Genomic DNA, 26010 nt, shown 5'->3' on the forward strand with positions numbered 1-26010 from the left:
ACATACGTGATTGGATGAACTTTACTTCCGGTTAAGCTAAGAAGGAATCGGATCATTCGTTACATCCGTAACTATTATACTGATTACGGAAAAACTATTCGGGCTTTCCCAGAAATAAATCCTTGGTGACATAATAGAAAGAAATCGACGCACTCAACACATTTTATTTACGGTTATATGGTGTCAGACATATAGTTAAGGACCACACAGATTTTGAGAGGAAACCCGCTGTCGCCACTACATGGGCTACACTTCCGATTAGCAGCAAGGGATCTTTTATTTGCGCTTCCCACAGGCAGGAAAGCACAAACCATGGCCTTTGTTGAACCAGTTATGGATCACTGGTCGATGCAAGTGGTTTACACCTACCCATTGAGCCTTGCGGAGCACTCACTCAGGGTTTGGAGTCGGTATCTAGATTAAAAATCCCATGCCTCGACTGGGATCCGAACCCAGTACCTACCAGCCTGTAGACCGACGGCCTGCCACGACGCCGATGGTGACATAATAGTTAAGTAATCGTCTGATCTGATAGGGTACGCATCCCGGCAATAGCTCCAATCCAGATTCAGTTTTAACGGTTCATAGACCACTACACCGTCTTCGTTCTCACTAACAAACCCAGTTTGAACTGACAACTCAAATAATATCATATTAACTTTAATACCGTATGGCCTTTAGGCATATCGATATAGCTTAAATGTGTCCAGAACAGCGTGCTTGAACATTAAGTAGATATGAGACCAAAATTAAATTATAAAAACATATCCACATAACTGACCTCGGTGACGTAGTGGTTACGCTGACGGCTGTTATCAGGTCGTTTCGCCCTTATTCCCGATCGCCCCGTGTCGTTTCGTCCCAATAGCGGGTCGTTTCGCCCTCTAGGCCTATACATGGTCGTTTCGCCCTCATGTTTATGTTTGTTAATGATATTAATAAGTACAAAGACTAGCCTACACAATGATATTGTCGATAGGACATATTAGTTATAAAGTGCTTTGGTGTACGTGTGTGGGAGGGGGGGGGGGCAACCTCTTTTTAGCAAATCATATGTTATATTTACATGTCTGTGTATAATTGTATTGTTTTTAAATATTTACATCAAATTTCCCGTTAGTAAATTTTAATAAAATAATTTTATTGTCTTAATTTTACAGGTTGTTGGTGAACCGTTCAGTGCTTCAGGACAAAAGTTACTGTACCAAAATATTCATGAACAGAAAAAAAAAATTAAGAACACATTTGTTTCTTGTTTTATATTTAACACATTATATACATGTACATGAAAATGGTTCATTGTGGCACTTTCCAAAGTTTTGTGAAACCGAACTATTCATAACAAAAATCCACTGTTTACAGACGACTGTTTGCGGTATAGTCTTGAACTGACCGTAACATATCGATGTCTGTTCTCGTACAGCCAGTTTAGGGTAAAATACATGCAGTTTTCTGCCGTCTGCCATTTTTGTTTTCTTTGTGGAATACTCTTCAAGAGGGGTGAAAGACTCTAAAATATTAATATAAAATCAATGATCTCTAGTGGTATCTTTAAACAATCATAATATTAATAATAATAAAATAATATGACGTCATCACATTTGCATTTATATCATAACATGTTATTACATTCAACGGTTGTTAGATTAAGTCATATCCTTTCACCCCTCTTGTAGAATATTCCATAAAAAGTCAAAATGGCAGCCGGCACAAAATTACATGCTTTTTGCCCTATGCGATCTCTGCGAAGTTGATACAGGTGACATGGTTATCATCTAGTATGTGGAATCCATGCCATAGTAATTGTTTTTTCAAGATTTCTGTCTGGACAAAATGTGGGTAAAATCTAACGAAAAATAAAGGTAGGAGCAATTTATTGTAGTTGTCCACATTTTGTTTCGCTTTACGTTTAAGTCTACAACCTTGTTGCCTATTAGGTGATTATTACGACAAAAATTATGGGTAAAATTATTTTTATATACCAAATTTTGCATACTAGTACTACCCCAATGCATAGGGGCGAAACGACTCATAATGGAGGACGAAACGACTCATTCTAAGGGCGAAATGACTCGGGGCGAACGGGAATAAGGGCGAAACGACTCGGGGTCGAATAGGAGTAAGGGCGGAACAACCCTCATTCCTGACGGCTTATGGGCGCTGAGGTGCAGCGCGTTCCTATGAAAATACAGCGGACTGGGATGGGGCTTAGAAATCACATGTATAGGTTATAAATCAACGTGCTCTAGTGGTGTCGTTAAACAAAACAAACTTTTTTTCGTCTTGCACTAAATGGAATTTTTGTACCACACGTACGTTTGAGGTGTAAAATGTACAAATATAATGAGTATTAATATTTAATAATTCCCTAATCCATCCCTAAAAAACCAAATCGATAATTTCGCAAGGTTTTCAAGTTGTTATATGTATAATTAGAATTATTTTCAAGTTATTATACATGTAGGACTGAATGATTTTGTTTTTGTTTTATTCGTTGTTTTGTTGTTGTTTGTGTGTGACTGTGTTTGCGTGTGTGTGTGTGTGTAGTCAAAGAGAGGAAATCCGCTATATTTTTCCGTTAGCAGCAAGAGATCGTTTATATGCACCATCTCACAGATAGAATAACACATACCACGGCCTTTGATATACCAGTCGTGATGCACTGGCTGGGTCGAGAAATAGCTCAATGGGCCACTGACGGAGATCAATCAAAACAAACCGCGCATCAAGCAAGTGCTGTACCACTGGGTCACGTCCCGCCCTTTTTTTTTCATGGATTACAACTACTATTGCGGGTTACAAAGTTGGAAATACATGGTGAAAAGGTTTCAGGCCACCTTATTTTGCACCATCAGATCATATTTGCTCATATCTTTATCGATTTTGCCCGAGTTTTATAATTTCCTCCTCCACTTGGGGGGGGGGGGGGGGGGGCAGTGCGTGCGAGACGCCGGTGTTCTGAACATTAGGTCACGGAACCAATTGTCTTGGGAATGCGAATATTTAATGAATAAAAAATAAATAGGCCCATTTATATATAATCAGGGGTCGAAATTGGTTGACATTCTTGCAGGATATTTGGTCCGACAAGCTACAGATTCTGCCGGTCCGATTCAAAACCTACCGGACCCAACATAATTGACTCGGACTATTAATATAATATAAATGTAAAATAACTGTCCGCCCGACGGGACGACAAAAAATAATAATAATAAAAAAAATTGTCGCTGCCTGTGGTGATGTTGACTAAAAAAAAAAAAAAAAAAAAATAATAATAATAATAAAAATAAATAAAAAAACCCGGTCGGAAGGGTAGTATTTACACCCCTGGTTATTAATGGAAATAAAACTGTGTTTAGGGTGACTGTTGTGAATTTGGACCGGCCTCGGTGGCGCAGTGGTTAAGCCATCGGACTACAGGCTGTTAGGTACATGGTTCGCAGCCCGGTACCAGCTCCAACCCACCCTCTTTTCTCTCACTAGCCACTAACCAACTAACAACTAACCCACTGTCCTGGACAGACAGCCCAGATAGCTGAGCTGTGTGCCCAGGACAGCGTGCTTCAACCTTAATTGGATATAGCCTAAGCACGAAAATAAGTTTAAATTAAATGAATTTGAACTTGGGAGTGGACACTTGTATATAAATATTACATTGCAGCTGTTTGTTTCTGCAACACTGGATGGGTTTGAAACTTTCAGTTTATTTATAAAATTAATTTAGGAAACAAAACCTATCATTTTGGTATTCTTATTGTTCAGATATGGACATGGGCGTTACTTGGTAGGGGACGGGGGAACATGCCCCCCCCCCCCCCCAATTTCAGAAGTTGGGGGACCAACGTGCAAATACCCCCCCCCCCCCCACACACACACACACACTTTTTTATTTAACGACGCACTCAACACATTTTATTTACGGTTATATGGCGTCAGACATGGTTAAGGACCACACAGATTTTGAGAGGAAACCCGCTGTCGCCACTTCATGGGCTACTCTTTCCGATTAGCAGCAAGGGATCTTTTATTTGCGCTTCCCACAGGCAGGATAGCACGAACCGTTGCCTTTGTTGAACCAGTTATGGATCACTGGTCGGTGCAAGTGGTTTACACCTCCTATTGAGCCTTGCGGAGCACTCACTCAGGGTTTGGAGTCGGTATCTGGATTTAAAAATCCCATGACTCGACTGGGATCCGAACCCAGTACCTACCAGCCTGTTGACCGATGGCCTAACCACGACGCCACCGAGGCCGGCACACACACACACACACACACGTTTTACGATGAAAAACATGACGAGAACGTCTCTTTAATGGCTAGGGTTGGCCAAAATAACCATGTTAGAAACATACTGCACTAATTAACAGTAGTTTTAAATACTCTGAGGTGTCGTTAAACAAATATCTTTTTAACTTCTTTGAATTCCAGTTATCATTAATCAGTCTCGTGGTGTCGTTAAACAAAACAAACTCTTTCTTTTTCCGGTTATCATTCTTTGTGTACGTATGTCATTTGGTGTGGATGGTCATTGAAATGAGCAAAGTTCAATCTTTTGTTTCGTTTTATCTGTATGTTAGTGCTTGACTTTCGTGCGTTAAGGATTTACCTGCATTATATATGTATATAACCATGGGCGTATGGGGACTCTTTGATTTAGGGGGGCTGGAGGGGTTGATTCGCCCAACATTTTCCCGAATTTTCCCCACTGTTTTGCCCGAATTTGGACCCCCCCCCCCCCCCCCCCCCCCCCAGGGTCGTACGCCCATGTATATAACAATAGGTTTTAAAGTCCCACTATCGAAATATCGTCGCTGCCGGGAGACTGTCGATCGGTTTTTGTTTCGTACAGTGTCACTCTTCTACACCTCGTGACGAACAAAAACCCGTCTGTTTTGTTTAACGACACCGCTAGGCGTACGGGCTCCCATTTTTGAAGGGCAGCAGGCTCATTTTTGCCCGAATTAAACGAAAGTGCCCGAATCTGGATAACCACATTATTCATACTATCATTACTGACAGACTACGCATTTGTACATGGATTTAAATACAACTAATATTATGAGAAAAATGATAGAAATACATGGTGGAAAGTGTTCAGGACAGCTAATGTTGCATGATTTTTTCCCCATCGTTTTTGCGCGAATTTGAGGATTTTCGCCAGGACTGGGAGGGTGGGTGGGTGGAGGGGGGGGGGGGGGTAGTGGTCTCCCTGCTTCCCCCTCCGTCTCGTACGCTTATGCCATTATATTGTCTTAGAGAGCAAATCCGCTACATTTTTTCATTACTAGGCCAGGGATCTTTTATATGCACCATCCCACAGATACATACCACAGTATTTGATATACCAGTCGTGGGCACTGGTTGGAACGAGAAATAGCCCAGTTGGTCTATCAACGTGGATCGATTCAAGATTGACTGCACATCAAGTGAGCATTTTACCACTGACCTCTCCCTACTCATTATGAACCCAGCGGTACCAGCTATTTAGGCCTAAGCTACACACATAGACCGTAAACAGTTCTAGGGGCGGATACGCTGTCGGGTCTAGGATCAATCCCCGTCTGTTAGCCCATTAGGCTATTTCTCGTTCCAACCAGTGCACCACGACGGGGGTATATCAAAGGCCGTGGTATGTGATATCCTATGGAGCATATAAAAGATTCCTGGCTAGGCTACTAGTGAAACAAATGTAGTGGGTTCCTCTTTAAGACTATATATGTCTGAATTACAAATGTTTGACATCCAAAAATAAATCAATGTGCCCTAGTGGTGCAGTTAAACAAAACAAACTTTTAACTTTCTCACATATAGCGCTGTCATGTTATTGTTAGGCTGTATTAAAGGGACATTCCTGAGTTTGCTCCATTGTAAGATGTTTCCGACTAATAAAATATTTCTACGATTAAACTTACACATTAAATATATTTTCTTGTTTAGAATATCAGTGTCTGTATATTCAATGTGTTTCTGGTCGTCTTAATATTTGTAAGAAGCCCAAACTGGATTCTGTCTTCAAATAATTTCGTACGTACGAACAAAACATATTTTAGGAAATAAAATTAAATTTAACCTAGTACAAATATTAGAACGATCAAAAACACGTCCCTTTAAGAATGCAATATCGCTATGCTAGCGCCACACGTATATATAATGCTAATGTCCATGGGTTAACGATTTCAAAAGTCTTTCGAAAGAAAGAAAGAAAGTAAGAAGTGTTTTATTTAACGACGCACTCAACACATTTTATTTACGGTTATATGGCGTCAGACATATGGTAAGGACCACACAGATAATGAGAGAGGAAACCCGCTGTCGCCACTTCATGGTCTACTATTTTCGATTAGCAGCAAGGGATCTTTTATATGCACCATCCCACAGACAGGGTAGTACATACCACGGCCTTTGATATACCAGTCGTGGTGCACTGGCTGGAACGAGAAATAGCCCAATGGACCCACCGCCGGGGATCGATCCCAGAACGACCGCGCATCGAGCGAGCGTTTCACCACTGGGCTACGTCCCGCCCCCAAAAAGTCTTTCGAATTAACGTTTTGAAAACCTTTTTTATACGAGCAGAAATCATTCCACCAAGTGATATCAGAAAACGGTATGAGTACTTTTCATTCGGCGAGAAAGGTGTTCATTTCAACTTATTTTCGTGCTTATATCCAATTAAGGTTCAAGCACGCTGTCCTGGGAATACACCTGAGCAGCTAGCCCGAGTACTCTGACTGTAAGAGAGCTAGACGGACATATGTCCAAATGTCCGTCTAGCTCTCTCACAGTCAGAGTACTCGGGCTACTGAGCAGCTAGCTGTGCTGTCTGTCAATGATAGAGGGTTAGTTGTTAGTAAGAGAGAAGATGATGTAGTGGTCTTACACCTACCCTTTGAGTCTGGGTGGGAGCCGGTACCGAGCTGTGAACCCAGTACCTACCAGCCTTATGCCCGATGGCTTAACCACAACAGGCCGATCGCTCGGTGTTTGTTGTTGTGTTGTTTTCAAGGTGTCATTTCTCTAGTAGTATATTTAACTAGACCAATATTCTGACGTTTGATTGGTTAAGCCGTATTTGGCTGTCCAATGAAAATATTTTTTACACACTCTGTCACGGTATGTTTTTTTCTGATGTAAACATCAAAGCGTGGGTCTTATGTAAAGCTAGATCGAGTTTGAATAGATACTAATAGTAGTATATTTATAAATGCTTTTAGCGCTACCCGGTTTATAACGTGCGCTGTTAGCTAGCAGACGACATTTGAGAAAGCTTCCCCATTTCCTCGTGCATCACCCGAGTTACTCTCGTCGCTGGTTTTCGTCTGCACGTGTTGTCAGTCACGTTCCGTCAGTTTGTGGACATTTTGCACACCGTATGAAAACAATCGCTCTCTTTTGTTTTCACTTTGACAAGATGGTTGTGTCTGCAGGTGGACTTTTCCAGATTTAGTCTCTCTTTGTAATACTGCATGGTTTGCCTCCGGATAATTCTTGCCAAGAAATCGCTTTGCTGCTTGCAACTGTAAGTAAATATAGAGTGCAACTCACTTTGAATTTTAACTGTTTCAAACAGTGTTTGGTATTTTTTAATTTTTATTTTATTTTTTTATTTTTTATAGATATATAAAACTATCGTATCAATAAGTTGCAGATGAGCAAGAATTAATTATTATCTGAACCTGTTTAGAAATATTTTAAAATTATATGCCCATGATTTGTATTTATTGAGTGACGTAGCGTCGTAGGCATAGTGTGAAGAAAAGTATTGCCTTACGTGCCCTGTGCACTATCATGACTATGATTCCATAGGATAGGCCTATATATCTTAAGTATTTCAGGTTCAGTGCATTTTATATTAATTCTTTTTCCTTTCTGTCTTTTATAATAAAAGTAATAGTAATAATACTTACCTCAAAATATCAATGTAACTTATAATTAATTAATTAATTATATTTTTAGATTTTAATAAATACATTTTAATAAATACATTTTAATTTTATTTTTTAAAAAACATTATGATGATCACAACACAATGGATATACATTATTATTCTAAACAAAGAAACTGGACAGAACAGTTGGAACATGTCCAGGAGAGGTGAAAGGAACGCCCCCCAAGTCTGTGAAATTTGTTGTGAGGTAGGAATTGTTTTGCTTCGAGCGACATCTACCGGTGACATCAGAATACTAACTTTCAAAATTATTTCAAGCAATTGGGACATGGGGATTCCCATAGTATTTATCGATATAAAACCTGCTTTTTCACTCCCATTTGATAAAAACGTGATCTAAGTGTGTTACAGGTTTGTAGATTAACCAAATTATAATTTATTTTCGCTGGATGGAACTAGGGTGTGTGGCTTTAATTAAATTGGCTACATTAATTGAAACCATGTTAAACTTACAGTTAATAATGGCCTTTTAAATATATCATTACTGTTTCATCGTGGCTGGAAAATTATCTTAAAGAAGAATAATTTGGAAAAGAGATACCATCTAATCAAAGACCGATTTTAGAGACAGCACTATGCAGGGCGACGAACATAATGGAAAACATTTTTACAAATTTTCAGATATTTTCATTTTTAAGAGCACAACACCATTTCAAAACTAGTTTAAAGGACGCAAAAATGCCATTTTAATTTTTTTTTTTTTTTTTAATTTCAGCACAAATAATGCCATGTTTCACATATATTTGCAATATAACAACAACCAAAGAAATGTTGTGTATTGAATAGTAAAAGTATAAATCAGTCCACATAAGTGGCATACTTTTCCTCCTGTTTCAGGCATAGGCCTACTTTATGATTTGTCTAGTATAACATTTCAATTTTACTTGCTCCCAGCGATTTCCACTACTTGGATATTTTTGAAAAAGGGACAGGACCCTGGTCAAACACATGTCCAGGAATTTGAACAGAGTAGGGTCTCCTCCTGAATCCTCTCCCCTGCACATGCACCTGCTGGTGTGATTGGTTAGATCCACCGTGTGTTACTTTAAGTGAAGGTATTCGAGGCCTAACACTGTCCTAAAAGACTAACTGGCAGTATAGGAAGGAAGGAACTGTTTTATTTAACGACGCACTCAACACATTTTATTTACGGTTATATGGCGTCGGACATATGGTTAAAGACCACACAGTTATTGAGAGAGAAAACCCACTGTCGACACTTTATGGGCTACTCTTTTTCGATTAGCAGCAAGGGATCTTTTATATGCATCATCCCACAGACAGGATAACACATACCACGGCCTTTGATATACCAGTTGTGGTGCACTGGCTGGAGCGAGAAATGGCCAAATGGGTCCACTGATGAAGATCGATCCCAAACTGACAGCACATCGAGTGAGTGCTTTACCACTGGGCTACGCCCCGCACTAAATCACATTATAGATGACAAACGTGCTTGATGCTAACGGGATGGAAATATTTAAAATCTACCGGCCTCGGTGGCGTCGTGGTAGGCCATCGGTCTACAGGCTGGTAGGTACTGGGTTCGGATCCCAGTCGAGACATGGGATTTTTAATCCAGACACCGACTCCAAACCCTGAGTGAGTGCTCCGCAAGGCTCAATGGGTAGGTGTAAACCACTTGCACCAACCAGTGATCCATAACTGGTTCAACAAAGGCCATGGTTTGTGCTATCCTGCCTGTGGGAAGCGCAAATAAAAGATCCCTTGCTGCAAATCGGAAGAGTAGCCCATGTAGTGGCGACAGTGGGTTTCCTCTCAAAATCTGTGTGGTCCTTAACCATATGTCTGACGCCATATAACCATAAATAAAATGTGTTGAGTGCGTCATTAAATAAAACATTTCTTTCTTTCTTTCTTTCCATTTAAAATCTTGTGTCACTTCCAGCAGTCTTTTTCTCTAAACTTACAGTTCACCATTAACATGTTTTATATACATACATGTACGTGTACATAATTTTAGCTGTTGGTTCAACAGTTCGGTTGAAGTGTTCAAGTATTGCTAAACATTGAATAGCTTATTTTTTCTTTAGATATGTAGACTAGAAAACAGTACTGTGAAGAATAGGCACTGTTCCGTGGCCTCGTGGCACCGCAGTACTGTAGATAAAGGTTGAACATTGTAGACTAGAAAACAGTACTGTGAAGAATAGGCACTGTTCCGTGGCCTCATGGCACCGCAGTACTGTAGATAAAGGTTGAACATTGCAGAGTAGAAAACAGTACTGTGAAGAATAGGCACTGTTCCGTGGCACCGCAGTACTGTAGATAAAGGTTGAACATTGTAGACTAGAAAACAGTACTGTGAAGAATAGGCACTGTTCCGTGGCCTCGTGGCACCGCAGTACTGTAGATAAAGGTTGAACATTGCACAGTAGTAATATTAAGCTCATGGACCAACTTGTAAAAAGGGCAACCCAATAATTTTTTTTTTTTTTTTTAAAGCCATAAAAAAATAGGCACTTGAATATATTTGGGGCTGGCTGGGTTCCCTGCCCCCACGAACAGTGTAGATCCACCTCTGCATTTAGACACCTCCCCCCCCCCCCAAGGGCCACCACCACCACCAAAATACAAGTTAGTTTTAAATTAAAACCACGAAAAAGGGCCGACATGTTATTGGTACATGTGCAATATACCTCCACATGTAGTTTCTTGAATAAATCTGTTCCCCCCCCCCCCCCCCCCCCCCCTTAGATCCAAGTCTGCATTTAGACCCACACCCACCTACCAAAATGCAAGTTAGTTTTAAAACCAAAAAGGGCCAACGTGTTATCATTGGTACATGTACCTCTAGGTTCACAAAATAAATCCTTGTTCCCCCTGCCCCCGTAGCTCCTGGGTTCCCGAAATAAATCACTAGCAGACCAAGCCTTTGTACTTGAGTGTTTACACGATACAGTGTACACATCCACATGTAATGAAGCAAAGATAATATACTATAAGTGGCTATTGGAGATGGGAAATCTCATCTCGAGAAAGACAACTGTTTCATTGCCACACATTAGCAGGGCCATACTGAGACAGGGTGGAGGGGGCTATATTTAAAGGGGATGGGGGACAAAGAAGGCAGTTGCACCCCCCACAGAATAAATTAAAATAGTGTGCTCAGTTTAGTTGACGGTGAAAGAAATAGGTGTAAATTTTTAACTAGTCCACCAGATAAGTACATCTCGAAATCAACTTGTCCACCAATATTTTCACTTAAGTAATTTTATTAAAGTACAAGGACAAAGGAAAGGAAAGGGAATGTTTTATTTAACGGCGCACTCAACACATTTTATTTACGGTTATATGGCATCAGACATATGGTTAATGACCACACAGACATTGAGAGAGGAAACCCGCTGTCACCACTTCATGGGCTATTCTTTTCAACAAGCAGCAAGGGATCTTTTATGTGCATCATCCCACAGACAGGATAGCACATACCACAACCTTCGATGAATACCGGTCGTGGTGCACTGGCTGGATACAAGGACAATGTTTTTGATTGCTCAAAATGAAACAGCATTATAAATTTTGCTTGTTACAGCAGATTTTCACTTGTCAGGACAAACGGACAAGTGCTTGTTTCAAATACATGGTTAATACACAGTGTGCTATTTTGAGGAGAGTCCGGAAGCCCAAGGCTTGCAAAAATCACGTACGACACTGTAGCTTGAGCTAGCATACGAGCCCGCATGGCTCATAAAAATTGGTTGTACAAATTACAAAGTCAACTTTATCTCAACCGTCGGTGGGCCCATTGGGTTATTTCTCGCTCCAGCCAGTGCACCACAACTGGTACATCAAAGGCTGTGGTATGTGCTATCCTGTCTATGGGATGGTGCATATAAAAGATCCCTTGCTGCTAATCAAAAAGAGTAGCCCATGAAGTGGCGACAGTGGGTTTCCTCCCTCAATATCTGTGTGGTCCTTTACCATGGCATATGTCCAACGCCATATAACCGTAAATAAAATGTGTTGAGTGCGTCATTAAATAAAACATTTCCTTCCATCTATCTCAAAATGATGGCAAATCACAGTCTTGAATAGTGATCTTTTTCGTGGTTTCATGCAAAACATTTAGTGTATCTTCTGTTCTACTGGAGATGCACGTCTGGGCTTGCTGGGTTGGTGGCAGGCTCGAAAGATTTGTAAACAGGGAATTTATAGTTTTGAAACCAAAATCGCACACCAGGGGGTGCAAAAAGTACTCGTCCCCACTCGCCAAATGCGAGTACAGTTTCTGACAGATAAGTAAAAAAATGCAACTACCAGTCTGAGAGGTGATCTATCTTTTGTTTTATTTTGTTTGCCACGTGATGTTGATCACTTTCCAGGTGTTCTTAATAATGTTTGTCACTAAAGACACTGTATATTATAATAGTATTAATAATATATTATTGTATAAACTGGCGGACTAGTAAAAATTCGGGCAGGCTAGTAAATTTTAGTTAGTTCTGGTCCGTCGGGCTAGTGAATTATTTTCAATTTCTGCACCCGTGGCACACTGATACATATATATGTGATTGTGTCTGTACTGCCACCCCCCTGTGACAAGCGATGACAGTTCATTGGTTCCAACAGAGGCAAGTGATCAATTACTGTTCTTGCCCCAGGTTGAGGTGGGACATACATATCCCAGTGGTGAAGTACTCAACCAATGTTTGATCACTCCAGGATCAATCCCCATCAGTGGGTCTGATGGGCTATTTTGGGTTCCAGCTATAGTGTTCCACTACTGGTGTAGCAAAGGTATGTACAAAGAAATGTTTGTTTTGTTTAACACCACCACTAGAGCACATCGATTTATTAATCGGCGTCTATTGGATGTCAAACATTTGGTCATTTTGACATAGTCTTACAGAGGAAACCTGCTTCATTTTTCCATTAGTAGCAAGGGATCTTTTATATGGGCCCACTGACGGGGATTAACCCTAAACCAACCACGCATCAGGCAAATGCTTTACCACTGGGCTACATTTCGCCCCTCTTTGGTATGTACAATCCTGTCTGTGGGATGGTGCACATGTATAAAGGATTCTGTGAGCACTGCTATCGGAAGAGTAGCCATGAAGTTGTGGAAGTGCGTTTCCTTTCTCATATCTGTGGTCCTTGACCATAAGCCTAGCTTCATTATTAAGTTGCATTCTAGAGTGTGTCATTAAACATTTCATACTTCCACCATTGTCTCAAGAGTGGACCTCGGATTTTCTTGGTTGGGGGGGGGGGGGGGGGAGAGGGGGTAGGGTAGGGTGGGGGGGTGTGGATGAATGTTTACAATCATTTAAGTGTTAAATAAATGTATGTACATGTATGTACTCGTGAACACAGATTAAATTGAGTCATAATATATACTTAATTTTTAGTATATTGCTACATTCAGATGTTAAAAATAAATTTTTGTTCTTTAGGGTCATGTTGGGGGTGGGTGGAATCAGGGTTGTATAGCTCTGAATAACAGACAAATGTGGCCAAACTATAGATCACCTATTAAACTTTAAAAATGTAAATAAAATTTTCCAGTTCAATTGTTTTTAAAATTCACAACTGGCAAATTTGACAGGTGTGCGAGTTAGCTGTGGGAATACATGCATGTAAGTGGTAAAGTGCTCGCTTGATCTGTGGTAGCCAGTGCGACAGCAGTACTACCTAGACTAAATTTGACAGGTGTGCGAGTTAGCTGTGGGAATACATGCATGTAAGTGGTAAAGTGCTCGCTTGATCTGCGGTAGCCAGTGCGACAGCAGTACTACCTAGACAAATTTGACAGGTGTGCGAGTTAGCTGTGGGAATACATGCATGTAAGTGGTAAAGTGCGTGCTTGATCTGCGGTAGCCAGTGCGACAGCAGTACTACCTAGACTAAATTTGACAGGTGTGCGAGTTAGCTGTGGGAATACATGCATGTAAGTGGTAAAGTGCTCGCTTGATCTGCGGTAGCCAGTGCGACAGCAGTACTACCTAGGCTAAATTTGACCCCCAATAGCCAATGATTCATTAATCAATGTGCTCTAGTGATGTCGTTAAACAAAACAAATTACAGTGAAACCTCTCAAGACCGGAATTCCCTCAAAACCGGACATTTTTATAGAGTCCCTTTTTAAAAACCAGGACACGCCGTAACCTCTCTAAACCAGATCCCTCTTAATAACCGGATTTGTCTTGGTTCAAGGGTGTCCAGTTTAGAGGTGTTTCACTGTAATAAGGAAATGTTTTTATTTAACAACGCACTCAACACATTTTATTTACAGTTAGATGGCGTCAGACATATGGTTAAGGACCACACAGATATTGAGAGAGGAAACCTGCTGTCGCCACTTCATGGGCTACTCTCTTCGATTAGCAGCAAGGGATCTTTTATATGCACCATGGATCCCACAGACAGGATAGTACATACCACAGCCTGTGTTACACCAACTATGGAGCACTGGCTGGAACGAGAAATAGCCCAATGGGTGCACCGATGGGGATCGATCTTAGACCGACCGCGCATCAAGTGCACGTTTTACCACTGGGCTACATTCCACCCACCAAACTAATAAGAGTCTGATACTGTAACGCCATACAAATTGTCAGTCTCGGGCAGGAAGGATGAAATAGTCCTGTGTCGTGCTCGTATCGGTCATACCTACCGTATTGTTCCTATTTGTAGCGCCCCCCTCTAATATAAGCGCCCCCTATGATCACGAGAAATGTATCATGAAACGGTACCCGTAAAATAGTAAAACTGGCTTACCTGACTGCCGACTTGCAATGATTATAATCGGTAAACAAATAAAATCCAAGCAGGTGAAGCACTACGACACTAGTATGGGCGAACAGTATGCCACACATGTCGTTTATCAAATGTATGTCGTTGTTATCTCCATGCAGAATGAATGCACGACACTCTGTTAACGCTGTTCAAAACGGAAGTACAAACATACCGAAAGGTATTTACACCGACACCGTAACACCGTTTAAAAAACGGGTAAATGATAACTTTAACTAAACTGCAAACTGCAAACTGCAAACTGGAGTCAAATGTCAACAATTTAACTTTCAACAAGAAAACGTCACTGGTGGAGTGACTCGGCGGCAAAGCTTTTGATGTCTCAGCGAGCCAGACGCATTGACAGTTTGATACGAGGATTTTTCACACGTATTACGAAACGTGTTCTAGTGCTCTAATTAGCGTGCCCCCTATGTGTTTTGCATCGCGCCCGGGCGCTACAAATAGGAACAATACGGTATTTGACCCAGTCATTTCTCTTAAAGAAAGATCCTCTACCTCAATGTGAGCACTGTCAGTGTACTCTGACGGTGCACCACATTTTGGTGGAGTGTAAGCATCTGAACGAAACTCGAAAAGATATATTTGGCCAAAGTAATGTGATGGAATCATTTCGTTTTCATCCAGAATTACTTTTACAATTTTTGCATGATACTGAATTTTACTCTAAATTTTAATTTGATCTATCTGTGATATTTGTATTTTTGCACAGTTCTTTACACTGTGTTATATTTGACTCTTGAATTTTTATATTGATGTTGATCATCACTTCATGTTTTGGCAAGATCACTTCATGTTTTGACTTGCCATAGTTTGACACCCAATAGCCGATGTATTTTTCATGCTGAGGTGTCGTTAAACATTCATTCATTCCATACAAATTGTCAGTGAATGAAGAAATGAATGTTTAACTACACCCCAGCACAAAAATACACATTATCTATTAGGGAGTCACAGAAGGTAATTACGGTATGCATGTGTCGTCATCAATGATTGAGTCTGGACTCGAAGTTTTATTATAGGCACGAGCCCCGATTAAAGACCTGGGACCTAATTCACTAAACTCTCGCAACTTTGCAGTCTCGCAGTGCAGTGCTAAAAGACTTGCAAAGAGGATGCTTTATTGTCTAGCAGAGCCTAAGAGACCTTTGTGAATTAGGCCCCAGAACCCAACAGGTGTGACAGTGTTCACTAAACAAGTATGATTTTCTAGATGAACCAGAGGGAATGGAAAAATGTAGCGGGTTTCCTCCTTTAGACTGTATGTAAAAATTACCAAATGTTTGACATCCAATAGCCGATGTAATAGCCAATCAGTGTGCTCTATAGTAGCATCACTACACAAACTTCCTCTTCTTCTTCTAGACTAACCAATGGCGCTCTCGGTTTCCAAACGATTGGTCTACGTCATCAACCTCGGACGGATGGGATTTCTCGCGGCCAATGATGTTCAGATGCGTTACGCCCGCCAGCACCTGGACGCGCTAGCCGGACACCCATCGACGCGGCCTAAGAACGTCATCCTCATGGTGGAGCACAACCCGGTGTACACGGTCGGAATCCGCAACTCCGAGTACGGGTACGAAACGGAGAACAAACTGAAAAGTCTGGGAGCAGAGTTCTACCAGACTAACCGCGGCGGGCTGATAACGTTCCACGGCCCGGGCCAGCTGGTGGCGTACCCGATCCTCAACCTGCAACACTTCAAGCCGAGCATGAAGTGGTACATATCATCCCTGGAGAAAACACTCGTCCGGAGCTGTAAATATTTCGGAGTCTCGGCGCAGACGTCCACGCACACGGGAGTCTGGGTGAAAGACAGGAAAATTGCTGCAATCGGTAAGGTGTTTTTGTTTTTTTGCATTCTCTTGTATATGTCGGTCGGCGCATTGGGCTATATCTCGCTCCAGCCAGTGCACCACGACTGGTACATCAAAGGCTGTGGTATGTGCTATCCTGCCTGTGGGATGGTGCATATATAAGATCCCTTGTTGCTAATCAAAAAGAGTAGCCTATGAAGTGGCGATAGCAGGTTTCCTCTCTCAACATGTGTGGTCTTTAACCATATGTCCGACGCCATATAACCATAAATAAAATGTGTTGAGTGCGTCGTTAAATCAAACATTTCCTTTCTTCTCTGGTACATTTGTTGATGTTTTAAAACTGTAAACCTCTGGGGGCAGGACATAGACCAGTGTTTGGGGTTTTAAAATAATAATTTTGGGGGTGGAATCGAAGCTATAGCTCTGAATAACAAGACAAATTTTCTGATTAAGTCACCAAATTGCTATTAATTTTTGGCACACAGATTAAAGCTGAAAAGTAACCATGTATGTTACAGATATTAAATAGCCAAGTAATTTTCACTACTCGGGTGTTTGTAAACAAATGTTCTGGACGTAGCCCAGTGGTAAAGCAATCAGTTTGGGATTGGTCCCTGTCGGTGGACCCATTGCGCTGTTTCTTATTCCAGCCAGTACAACTGGTATATTAAAGGCTGTGGTATGTGCTATCCTGTTTGTGGGATGGTGCATATAAAAGATCCCTTGCTTCTAATGGAAAAATGTTCTCTCTCTCTCTCTCTCTCTCTCTCTCTATATATATATCTATATCTATATCTATATATGTGTGTGTGTGTGTGTCAAAATTACCCGATGTTTGACATCCAATAGCCGATGATTAATAAATCAATGTGCTCTAGTGGTGCCGTTAAACAAAACAAAATTTAAACAAACATTCCTTTCCTTTCTTTCTCATGGCTGTGAAAGCCGTCCTTGAAAGATTTGACTGGCTGTAACCCAACCTTGCACTATTGGAGTCCTTGTGGTACCGAGTGGGTTGTTAATATTGAGGCATGTGGAAGTGTGCTCGGCTTTTGTCACATCTGTCCAGGATACTCCAACCACTGAGCACTTATTCTCGCTGCATTATAGATTAGTGGGTGACATATTTTGTGTTCAATAGATTTAGATTAATCACATATACATCACAAATGCAGGACTTAAAATAGGAAGTAAAGTGTCATTAGCCTTTTAGCTTAATTATATAACTCATTATGTTCACAGCCTTTGAGAAAAATGGCACAAGTTGATTTTTATACACACAGAAATGAATTTTTTAATCACTAAAGGAATAAGAAATGTCTCTTTGCGTGTTCAAATAATTTTTAAAGAATACATTTCCTTCTGGGTAAAAATAGTTTTGTCTTTTTTGTGTTTGGAAAAGTTCTAAAAATGAGTCTTAAGAGGCTGATATAAAGGCCAGCTGTTTTTGTAAGGCCAAAAAAAAATATGGCCTGCTAAATACAGCTGTTACAATGCTTTTTTAAAGAAACATGTATGGCCTGTTGGAATAAAGATGGTGTGGTCTGAAGGGAGGAATGGTCTGCTTCCATGAGCGGTTGTTGTTCATCTGTAGTCAAACTCCAGTTATAAATGCCTTTGATGTATCAATTGTGGGGCAATATATGGCTGGCATGGAAGGCTGGGTCGCTGCATATCTCTGAGATTCCACTGGATGATCATATTCAATTAAACGGCCAATATCGCAATAATATGAAATACCTTAGGATGCAATTTCCATTTGAGTAGGGACTGTCATATGGTATAATGTTTTTTTTTTTTGTTTTGTTTTGGGGGGGGGGGGTTGGGGTGGGGGGAGTCTGATATAATCTACTAATAAAGGAGCAAGAGTTGTGGACGAGTTGTGGAGCACTGGCTGGAACGGGAAAATAGCCCAATGGGCCCACAGACGGGAATCGATCTAGGATCGATTGCGCATCAGGCGAGCGCTGTACCACTGAGCCATGTCCTGTCCCTGGGGTGGATCAAGAGTCCACTGATGGTGATCAATCCTGCAACCTGTCGCAGCTCAGGCAAGTGCCCTGCCCCTGGGGTGGATCAAGAGTCCACTGATAGTGATCAATCCTGCAACCTGTCGCAGCTCAGGCAAGTGCCCTGCCACTGATAGTGATCAATCCTGCAACCTGTCGCAGCTCAGGCAAGTGCCCTGCCACTGATTGTGATCAATCCTGCAACCTGTCGCAGCTCAGGCAAGTGCCCTGTCCCTGGGGTGGATCAAGAGTCCACTGATAGTGATCAATCCTGCAACCTGTCGCAGCTCAGGCAAGTGCCCTGCCACTGATAGTGATCAATCCTGCAACCTGTCGCAGCTCAGGCAAGTGCCCTGCCCCTGATAGTGATCAATCCTGCAACCTGTCGCAGCTCAGGCAAGTGCCCTGCCACTGAGGTGGATCAAGAGTCCACTGATAGTGATCAATCCTGCAACCTGTCACAGCTCAGGCAAGTGCCCTGCCACTGAGGTGGATCAAGAGTCCACTGATAGTGATCAATCCTGCAACCTGTCGCAGCTCATCAAGTGCCCTGCCACTGATAGTGATCAATCCTGCAACCTGTCGCAGCTCAGGCAAGTGCCCTGCCACTGGGGTGGATCAAGAGTCCACTGATAGTGATCAATCCTGCAACCTGTCGCAGCTCAGGCAAGTGCCCTGCCACTGATAGTGATCAATCCTGCAACCTGTCGCAGCTCAGGCAAGTGCCCTGCCCCTGGGGTGGATCAAGAGTCCACTGATAGTGATCAATCCTGCAACCTGTCGCAGCTCAGGCAAGTGCCCTGCCACTGATAGTGATCAATCCTGCAACCTGTCGCAGCTCAGGCAAGTGCCCTGCCCCTGGGGTGGATCAAGAGTCCACTGATAGTGATCAATCCTGCAACCTTTCGCAGCTCAGGCAAGTGCCCTGCCACTGATAGTGATCAATCCTGCAACCTGTCGCAGCTCAGGCAAGTGCCCTGCCCCTGGGGTGGATCAAGAGTCCACTGATAGTGATCAATCCTGCAAGTCGCAGCTCAGGCAAGTGCCCTGCCCCTGGGGTGGATCAAGAGTCCACTGATAGTGATCAATCCTGCAACCTGTCGCAGCTCAGGCAAGTGCCCTGCCCCTGGGGTGGATCAAGAGTCCACTGATAGTGATCAATCCTGCAACCTGTCGCAGCTCAGGCAAGTGCCCTGCCACTGATAGTGATCAATCCTGCAACCTGTCGCAGCTCAGGCAAGTGCCCTGCCACTGAGTTACAACCTTTCCCAATGTAAAGTTAAATCGTTGGCTATTGGATGTCTTATAGTCTTAAAAAGGAAACCCGCTATATTTTTCCATTAGTAGCAAGGGATCTTTTATATGCACCATCCCATGGATACACCAGTTGTAGTGCACTGTCTCACTAACTTGGGCACAAGGACTTTTGTCTTTTCTCAGTGCAGAAAGAAAGAAAGAAGTGTTTTATTTAACGACGCACTCAACACATTTACGGTTATATGGTGTCAGACATATGGTTAAGAACCACACAGATTTTGAGAGGAAACCCGCTGTCGCCACTACATGGGCTACTCTTCCGATTAGCAGCAAGGGATCTTTTATTTGCGCTTCCCACAGGCAGGATAGCACAAACCATGGCCTTTGTTGAACCAGTTATGGATCACTGGTCGGTGCAAGTGGTTTACACCTACCCACTGAGCCTTGCGGAGCACTCACTCAGTGCAGAAAGGTCGTTTAGATCATTAACAGCACCTGTAGTTGTCAGAAATGCATTTCAAGTTATTTTAATCTAATTAAACATAATGTTTCAGTGGTTTTGAGGTGGAATATTGTTCAAGAGGTCAGCACGTTTGTACTTACTTTGGGCGTAATTATTTTGTGCCCAAGTTAGTGAGATCTAAAACCCTGGATTGGATAGCTATTACTGCTGGGTTTGAGGGTGAGTGCATGGATGGATGAAGAGATGGATGGACATATGGTTGGATGGATGGATGGATGGATGGATGGATGGATGAATGAACAGATGAATGGATGAATGAATAATGAACATGTAGTTGATTACCTTTTATGGTTGAGTTTTGAATGGATGAATGGACAGATGACTGATTAGTTCTTACTGCTGAGTTTTAAACTGATAGATGGATGGATAAATGATGGATATGTATCGTGATCAAACAGCCTGCAATTAATTACCTACTAGACAGTGCAAGCTTCAGTACACTCACCATATACATAGAGGATTCGTCACTAGTATTTTTTAATATGGAAAATATCAACCGAGTCTCCATCCATCCATAACCCAAGCACTCCATGCAAGTGTTCTATCAATTGAGCTAAATCATCCATTCATCCACCCATCCATCCCTCTACCCACCCATCCATCCATCCCTCCACGCAGCCATTCAGCCATTCAGCCACCCTGCCATCCATTCATCCATGCATACATCCATTCATCCATCCATCCATTCATGCATGCATATGTCCATTCATCAATCCCTCTGTCCATCCGTCTGTCCATCGTCCCTGTCCATCCATCCATCCATTCATTCATTCATTCATTCATTCATTCATTCATTCATTCATTCTATCCATCCACCCCTCCATCCCTCCTCCCACCCATCCATCCATCCATCCATCCACGCATCCATCCAACCATTCAGCCATTCATCCACCCTGCCATCCACCCATCCATCCATTCATGCATCAGTCCGTCCATTCATCAATCCCTCTGTCTGTCCATCCGTCCCTGTCTGTCCATCCGTCCCTGTCCATCCATCCATTCATGCATGCATACATCCATTCATCAATCCCTCTGTCCATCTGTCCGTCCATCCATACATTCATTCATTCCATCCCTTCATTCCATCCATCCATCCACCCCTCCATCCCTCCTCCCACCCATCCATCCATCCTTCCATCCATGCATCTATTCAACTATTCAGCCATTCATCCACCCTGCCATCCACCCTTCCATCCATTCATGCATACATCCATCCATTCATGCATCAATCCATCCATGCATACATCCATTCCATCAATCCCTCTGTCCATCCATCCCTGTCCATCCGTCTGTCTATCCATCCATACATTCATTCATTCCATACCTTTATTCCATGCATCCATCCATCCATCTATCCATCTATCCACCTATCCATCCTTCCATTCATTCCACCATACCTCCCTCCCTTCATTCATCCATCCATTCATTCATCAATCCATAACACAAGCACATATTACAAGTGTTCTAGTATACCAACTAAGCTAAATCCTGGCTGGCCAACATCTGGTTATTTTCACACTGTGCCCTGTTGCAGGTCCCACAATTCATCTACCAGGATCTATATTCTGTCTCCTTGGCATCATGAGCGAACAGCTGCAATTACATAACATGGTGCAAGCTTCAGTGCTCCCAGTAAACATGTAGATACAATGATACTGTCAGGCTGTTATAGTTTGTTTTGTTTATCGACACAACTAGAGCACACTATGAGTCAGAATTACCAAATGTTTGACATCCAATAGCTGATGATTAATAAACCAATGTGCTCTAGTGGTGTCATTATACATAACAAATTAATTTATTTATTGATATCATTTCAGTTTATTTTAAATTTGTTCTTATATCCAGTTAAGATTCAAGTACACTATCCTGGACACACACACACACACACACACACACACACACACACACACACACACACACACCACACCACACCACACCACACCACACACACACCACACACACACACACCTCAGCTATCTGGGCTGTCTGTCCAGGACAGTGGGTTAGTTGTTAGTGGTTAGTGAGAGAGAAGAGGGTGTAGTGTTCTTACACCTACCCATTGAGTCGTTAAAACTCGTCCAGGGCGCCATTCCACGAAGCGACCTTAGGGCTAAGATCATTGTAACTGGATAATTACTGTATGCACTTAAGGTGATCTTAGTACTACGATCGCTCCGTGGAACATGGCCCAGGACATGAAAGGGATTGGGGTGGGTGGGAGGAGGCTTTACCGCCCACGCTAGTAAGTGCAAGAGAGCACCAGCAGCTCGACCGGGGTCAGTAGCGGGCGGAGGAGGATATAATATTTCTTTTGGACTGCTATTTACAGTAATGATTTGTAGCAGCTGGACGTACTTTACTTCCTATTTAAGGCTTGTTATTTCATTGGTAATAGCTGTTTCTCGTTCCAGCCAGTGCACCACGACTGGTATATCAGAGGCTGTGGTATGTACTAACCTGTCTGTGGGATGGTGCATATAAAAGATCCCTTGCTGCTAATTGAAAAGAGTAGCCCATGAAGTGGCGACAGTGGATTTCCTCTCTCAATATCTGTGTAGTGCTTAACCATATGTCCGACGCCATATAACCATAAATAAAATGTGTTGAGTGTGTCGTTAAATAAAACATTTCTTTCTAAATTTTGATCAGTTATGTGAGCACGGTTTAATTACAAGTTCCACATAGTTGTATCAGCAGACCGAGAACAGTGATGTGAATGAATAACAAAGTATCGGTGTGTTTGTGAAGAGTTTATGATGAAAATTGTTGATGCCATGAACTATAGTCATAAACTATAGGTTACCAGCAGGCGTGGATTCTATGTGGGATCCTAAGGGGCCTGCCCCCCCCCCCCCCCCCCCATTTTTGTTCAAACAATACACAGTTGAATCCTGTTGACTCGAACCCCGTCAGTTGTCAAGAAAGTGTTTGACCCATAGGGTAGTTTGATCTTAGCATTTGGTCACCATTGTGTAAGTGTAACTCGGGACCTCGTTTTTGGTTCGAGCGTTGCGGTGTATTCGACCCTTCCGAGTTCTACCCAATGAGAGCCTACTATATTACAGAATACAGAAAAAATGCAAACTTATCCCATCCACCTGTCAAGGACCTTTAAATTCTATTTTCAAAAACAACAACGGGTTATGGTCCCCCCCTCTATTAAAAGATCCTGCATCTGTGCCTGTGATGATGTATGTCATGTCATGTCATAGGGTTTTACGTGCACATTCAGAACAAACTGTTGTAGCACACGCCTGTCGTGGGCACAAGAGCCGGCCTTGGTCGGTTCCTCTGTCCATGACGGGAAAGGTGGGGGGAGGGGAGAGGAGGGACCGCCTGCACTGGCAGGTGCAAGGGAGCACCAGCAGCCCGATCAAATCGGTAGCAGGCAGGGATGATGTATGATATAATAGTTATTAATACTGTACCTCAGTTATCAGGCACTTTGCTTATTTCGGTGCCTGTTAACGTCAATGCATCAGTACCAGACTGTTGTACTTTATTTTGTCTTAGTATAGTTAATTTTGCTAATTTTATAAATACAGTAGAACTCATTAGGCCAAACTGAGAAGGGTCGAATACACCACATGGTTAGGGTTCTGGGGCCTAATTCACTAAACTCTCGCAACTTTGCGATCTCGCAGTGCAGTGTTAAAAGACTTGCAAAGAGGATGCTTTGTTGTCTAGCAGAGCCCAAGAGACCTTTGTGAATTGGGCCCCAGGTCATAGGATTTCAAACTTCATGGGAAACACTTTTTCAGTTCTGTGCCATATGATAATGGAAACCCATCGGAAAATGTTTATATTATTTTTGTTGAATAGTTGTACTCAATATAATAATCGTGGGAAATGAAATTTAGGTTCCGTGATTTTACTGACGTGGTACCAGAAACAATCGTTACCGTGAAATCTAAGGAATGGTTAGATCGAACTACTCACTGAATTGAACACTTTCTTGACAACTGACGGGATTCAACTGTAGATGGGGTTTTTGTGTTTTTTTAATTGTTAAAATATTTTCGACATTTTCAGGTGTGCATGGAAAGCGGTACGTGACGACACACGGCATCTCTCTCAACTGCAACACGGATCTGTCGTGGTTCCAGCACATTGAGGCCTGTGGAATTCCAGAAAAGGAAGTGACATCCCTTTCCAAAGAAATGGACCGGCCAATCACAATTGATGAAGTTATCGGACCGTTCCTTGAAGCGTTTGAAAAGACTTTCGACTGCCACATCGACAGTTCCATGTTGGAGTCGGGGAACTTCAGTTCGGTGTTCTCGCGCAGTGTGAACGGACCAAAAATGTACAGTGACATTAGACAGATGTCGACAGCGACGCGGAAATGAAGTCCTTTTTGAAGGCTAGGCGCCCAGTATGCTTGCAACATTATTATTCTAGCATTGCAATACTCACTGCTGTGGAATACAAACTTTTATTGTACTTGTGGAATACGAACTGAACTGTATTTAGTACATGTACCATGTCACATGTATGTATAGGTTGGGGTTTTATATCTTGCAGGATGTTCCAGAATTGATCACGTGTGTGGGGGCAGGCGACTACATTTATGTATAGGCTGGATCGTATATCTTGGCGATGTTTTAGTACTTAACGATTACATGCAGGGTTTGAAGTTTATCATACCAATGACAGCAAGTGTACGTGGTTGCCCCTCTTCCTTGTCCATTGTAAAGAGAAAAAATAACAGCAGACCTCCCCAACCCCCCTAAATAATACAGTGCCACCTGCCTCCCCAACGTGATCATTAGTATTCAGGAACAGCCTTGAAAAATAACAAGTGTTTGCTTTTTAAACTTTATGCAATTAATATGGACTGACTTGTTTTGTTTTTTTGTTTATCATGATTCCAGGTTTGTTGTATATTAAGTTTGTTCATGAAGTAAATCATAAGAAACCAGCACTTGGTGACCTGTGTATAACATGTTGTGGTATGCAATGTCCTGTGTGTGGAGAAGTCCATATCAAAGCTGTCTTGGTAGCAAATGAAAACTAGCCTCTATGGTAGCTGCAGGTTTCTTCTCTGTCACTTTAGATTCATGTATTTCTGTCACATTAATATGATGTCATATATTACCAATGATGTCATATTCCCCTTGTTAAGTTACGTTTGGTAATTTTGACATATAGTCTTTTGACATTTAGTCATTTTTCCATTAGTAGCACCATCCCACAGACAGGATAGCACATACCAAGACCTTTGATGTACCAGTTGTGGTGCAATGGGCCCACCGATGGGGATCGATCCCAAACTGACCTCGCATCAAGCGAGTACTTGACCTGTGGGCTACGTCCCGTCCCCACTGTACAAAATAAATTCTGTGGAAGAAAAATTTTATAATAGCTTTTTATACATGTGTAATACAACTGTTAACATTGTTCCTACTTTCACTGTGTTATTTGATTGTATTATTGCCGATTCTACTCATTCTAATACTTATCACCACAGCTGGTACTCGTTAACATTTGGGATGGTTGCCTTTATTATTTACGTACGTATTGCCGTCATTGTCACACCCGTGATAAAACCTTACAAACAGCACTTAGGTTATAAAGGTGTTTTTTTGGCTTTCATTAATTTCAACTTATTTTCGTGCCTATATCTAATTAAGGTTCAAGCACGCTGTCCTGGGCAAACACCTCAG

General features: G+C 42.0%; 1 protein-coding gene across 1 annotated transcript; it reads left to right on the forward strand.

Annotated features, from left to right (window-relative positions):
- Nucleotides 1–7136: 7136 nt before the first annotated feature.
- Nucleotides 7137–25175, forward strand: LOC121375393 (putative lipoyltransferase 2, mitochondrial). Its single transcript, XM_041502824.1, has 3 exons — nucleotides 7137–7520; nucleotides 16095–16568; nucleotides 24377–25175. The coding sequence occupies exons 2-3, from the start codon at nucleotides 16103–16105 to the stop codon at nucleotides 24691–24693; spliced, it is 783 nt and encodes a 260-aa protein (XP_041358758.1). The 5' UTR covers nucleotides 7137–7520; nucleotides 16095–16102; the 3' UTR covers nucleotides 24694–25175.
- Nucleotides 25176–26010: the final 835 nt, after the last annotated feature.

The sequence above is a fragment of the Gigantopelta aegis genome, chromosome 1 (assembly GCF_016097555.1).
Source record: "Gigantopelta aegis isolate Gae_Host chromosome 1, Gae_host_genome, whole genome shotgun sequence".
In the NCBI taxonomy this organism is placed as follows: domain Eukaryota; kingdom Metazoa; phylum Mollusca; class Gastropoda; order Neomphalida; family Peltospiridae; genus Gigantopelta; species Gigantopelta aegis.

Bases quoted from the DNA above. Each gene is read 5' to 3' on its own strand.
- LOC121375393 (XM_041502824.1), top strand. From the start codon at position 16,103: ATGGCGCTCTCGGTTTCCAAACGATTGGTCTACGTCATCAACCTCGGA. The intron at 16,569-24,376 runs GTAAGGTGTTTT...CGACATTTTCAG, and splicing joins CAGGAAAATTGCTGCAATCG to GTGTGCATGGAAAGCGGTAC.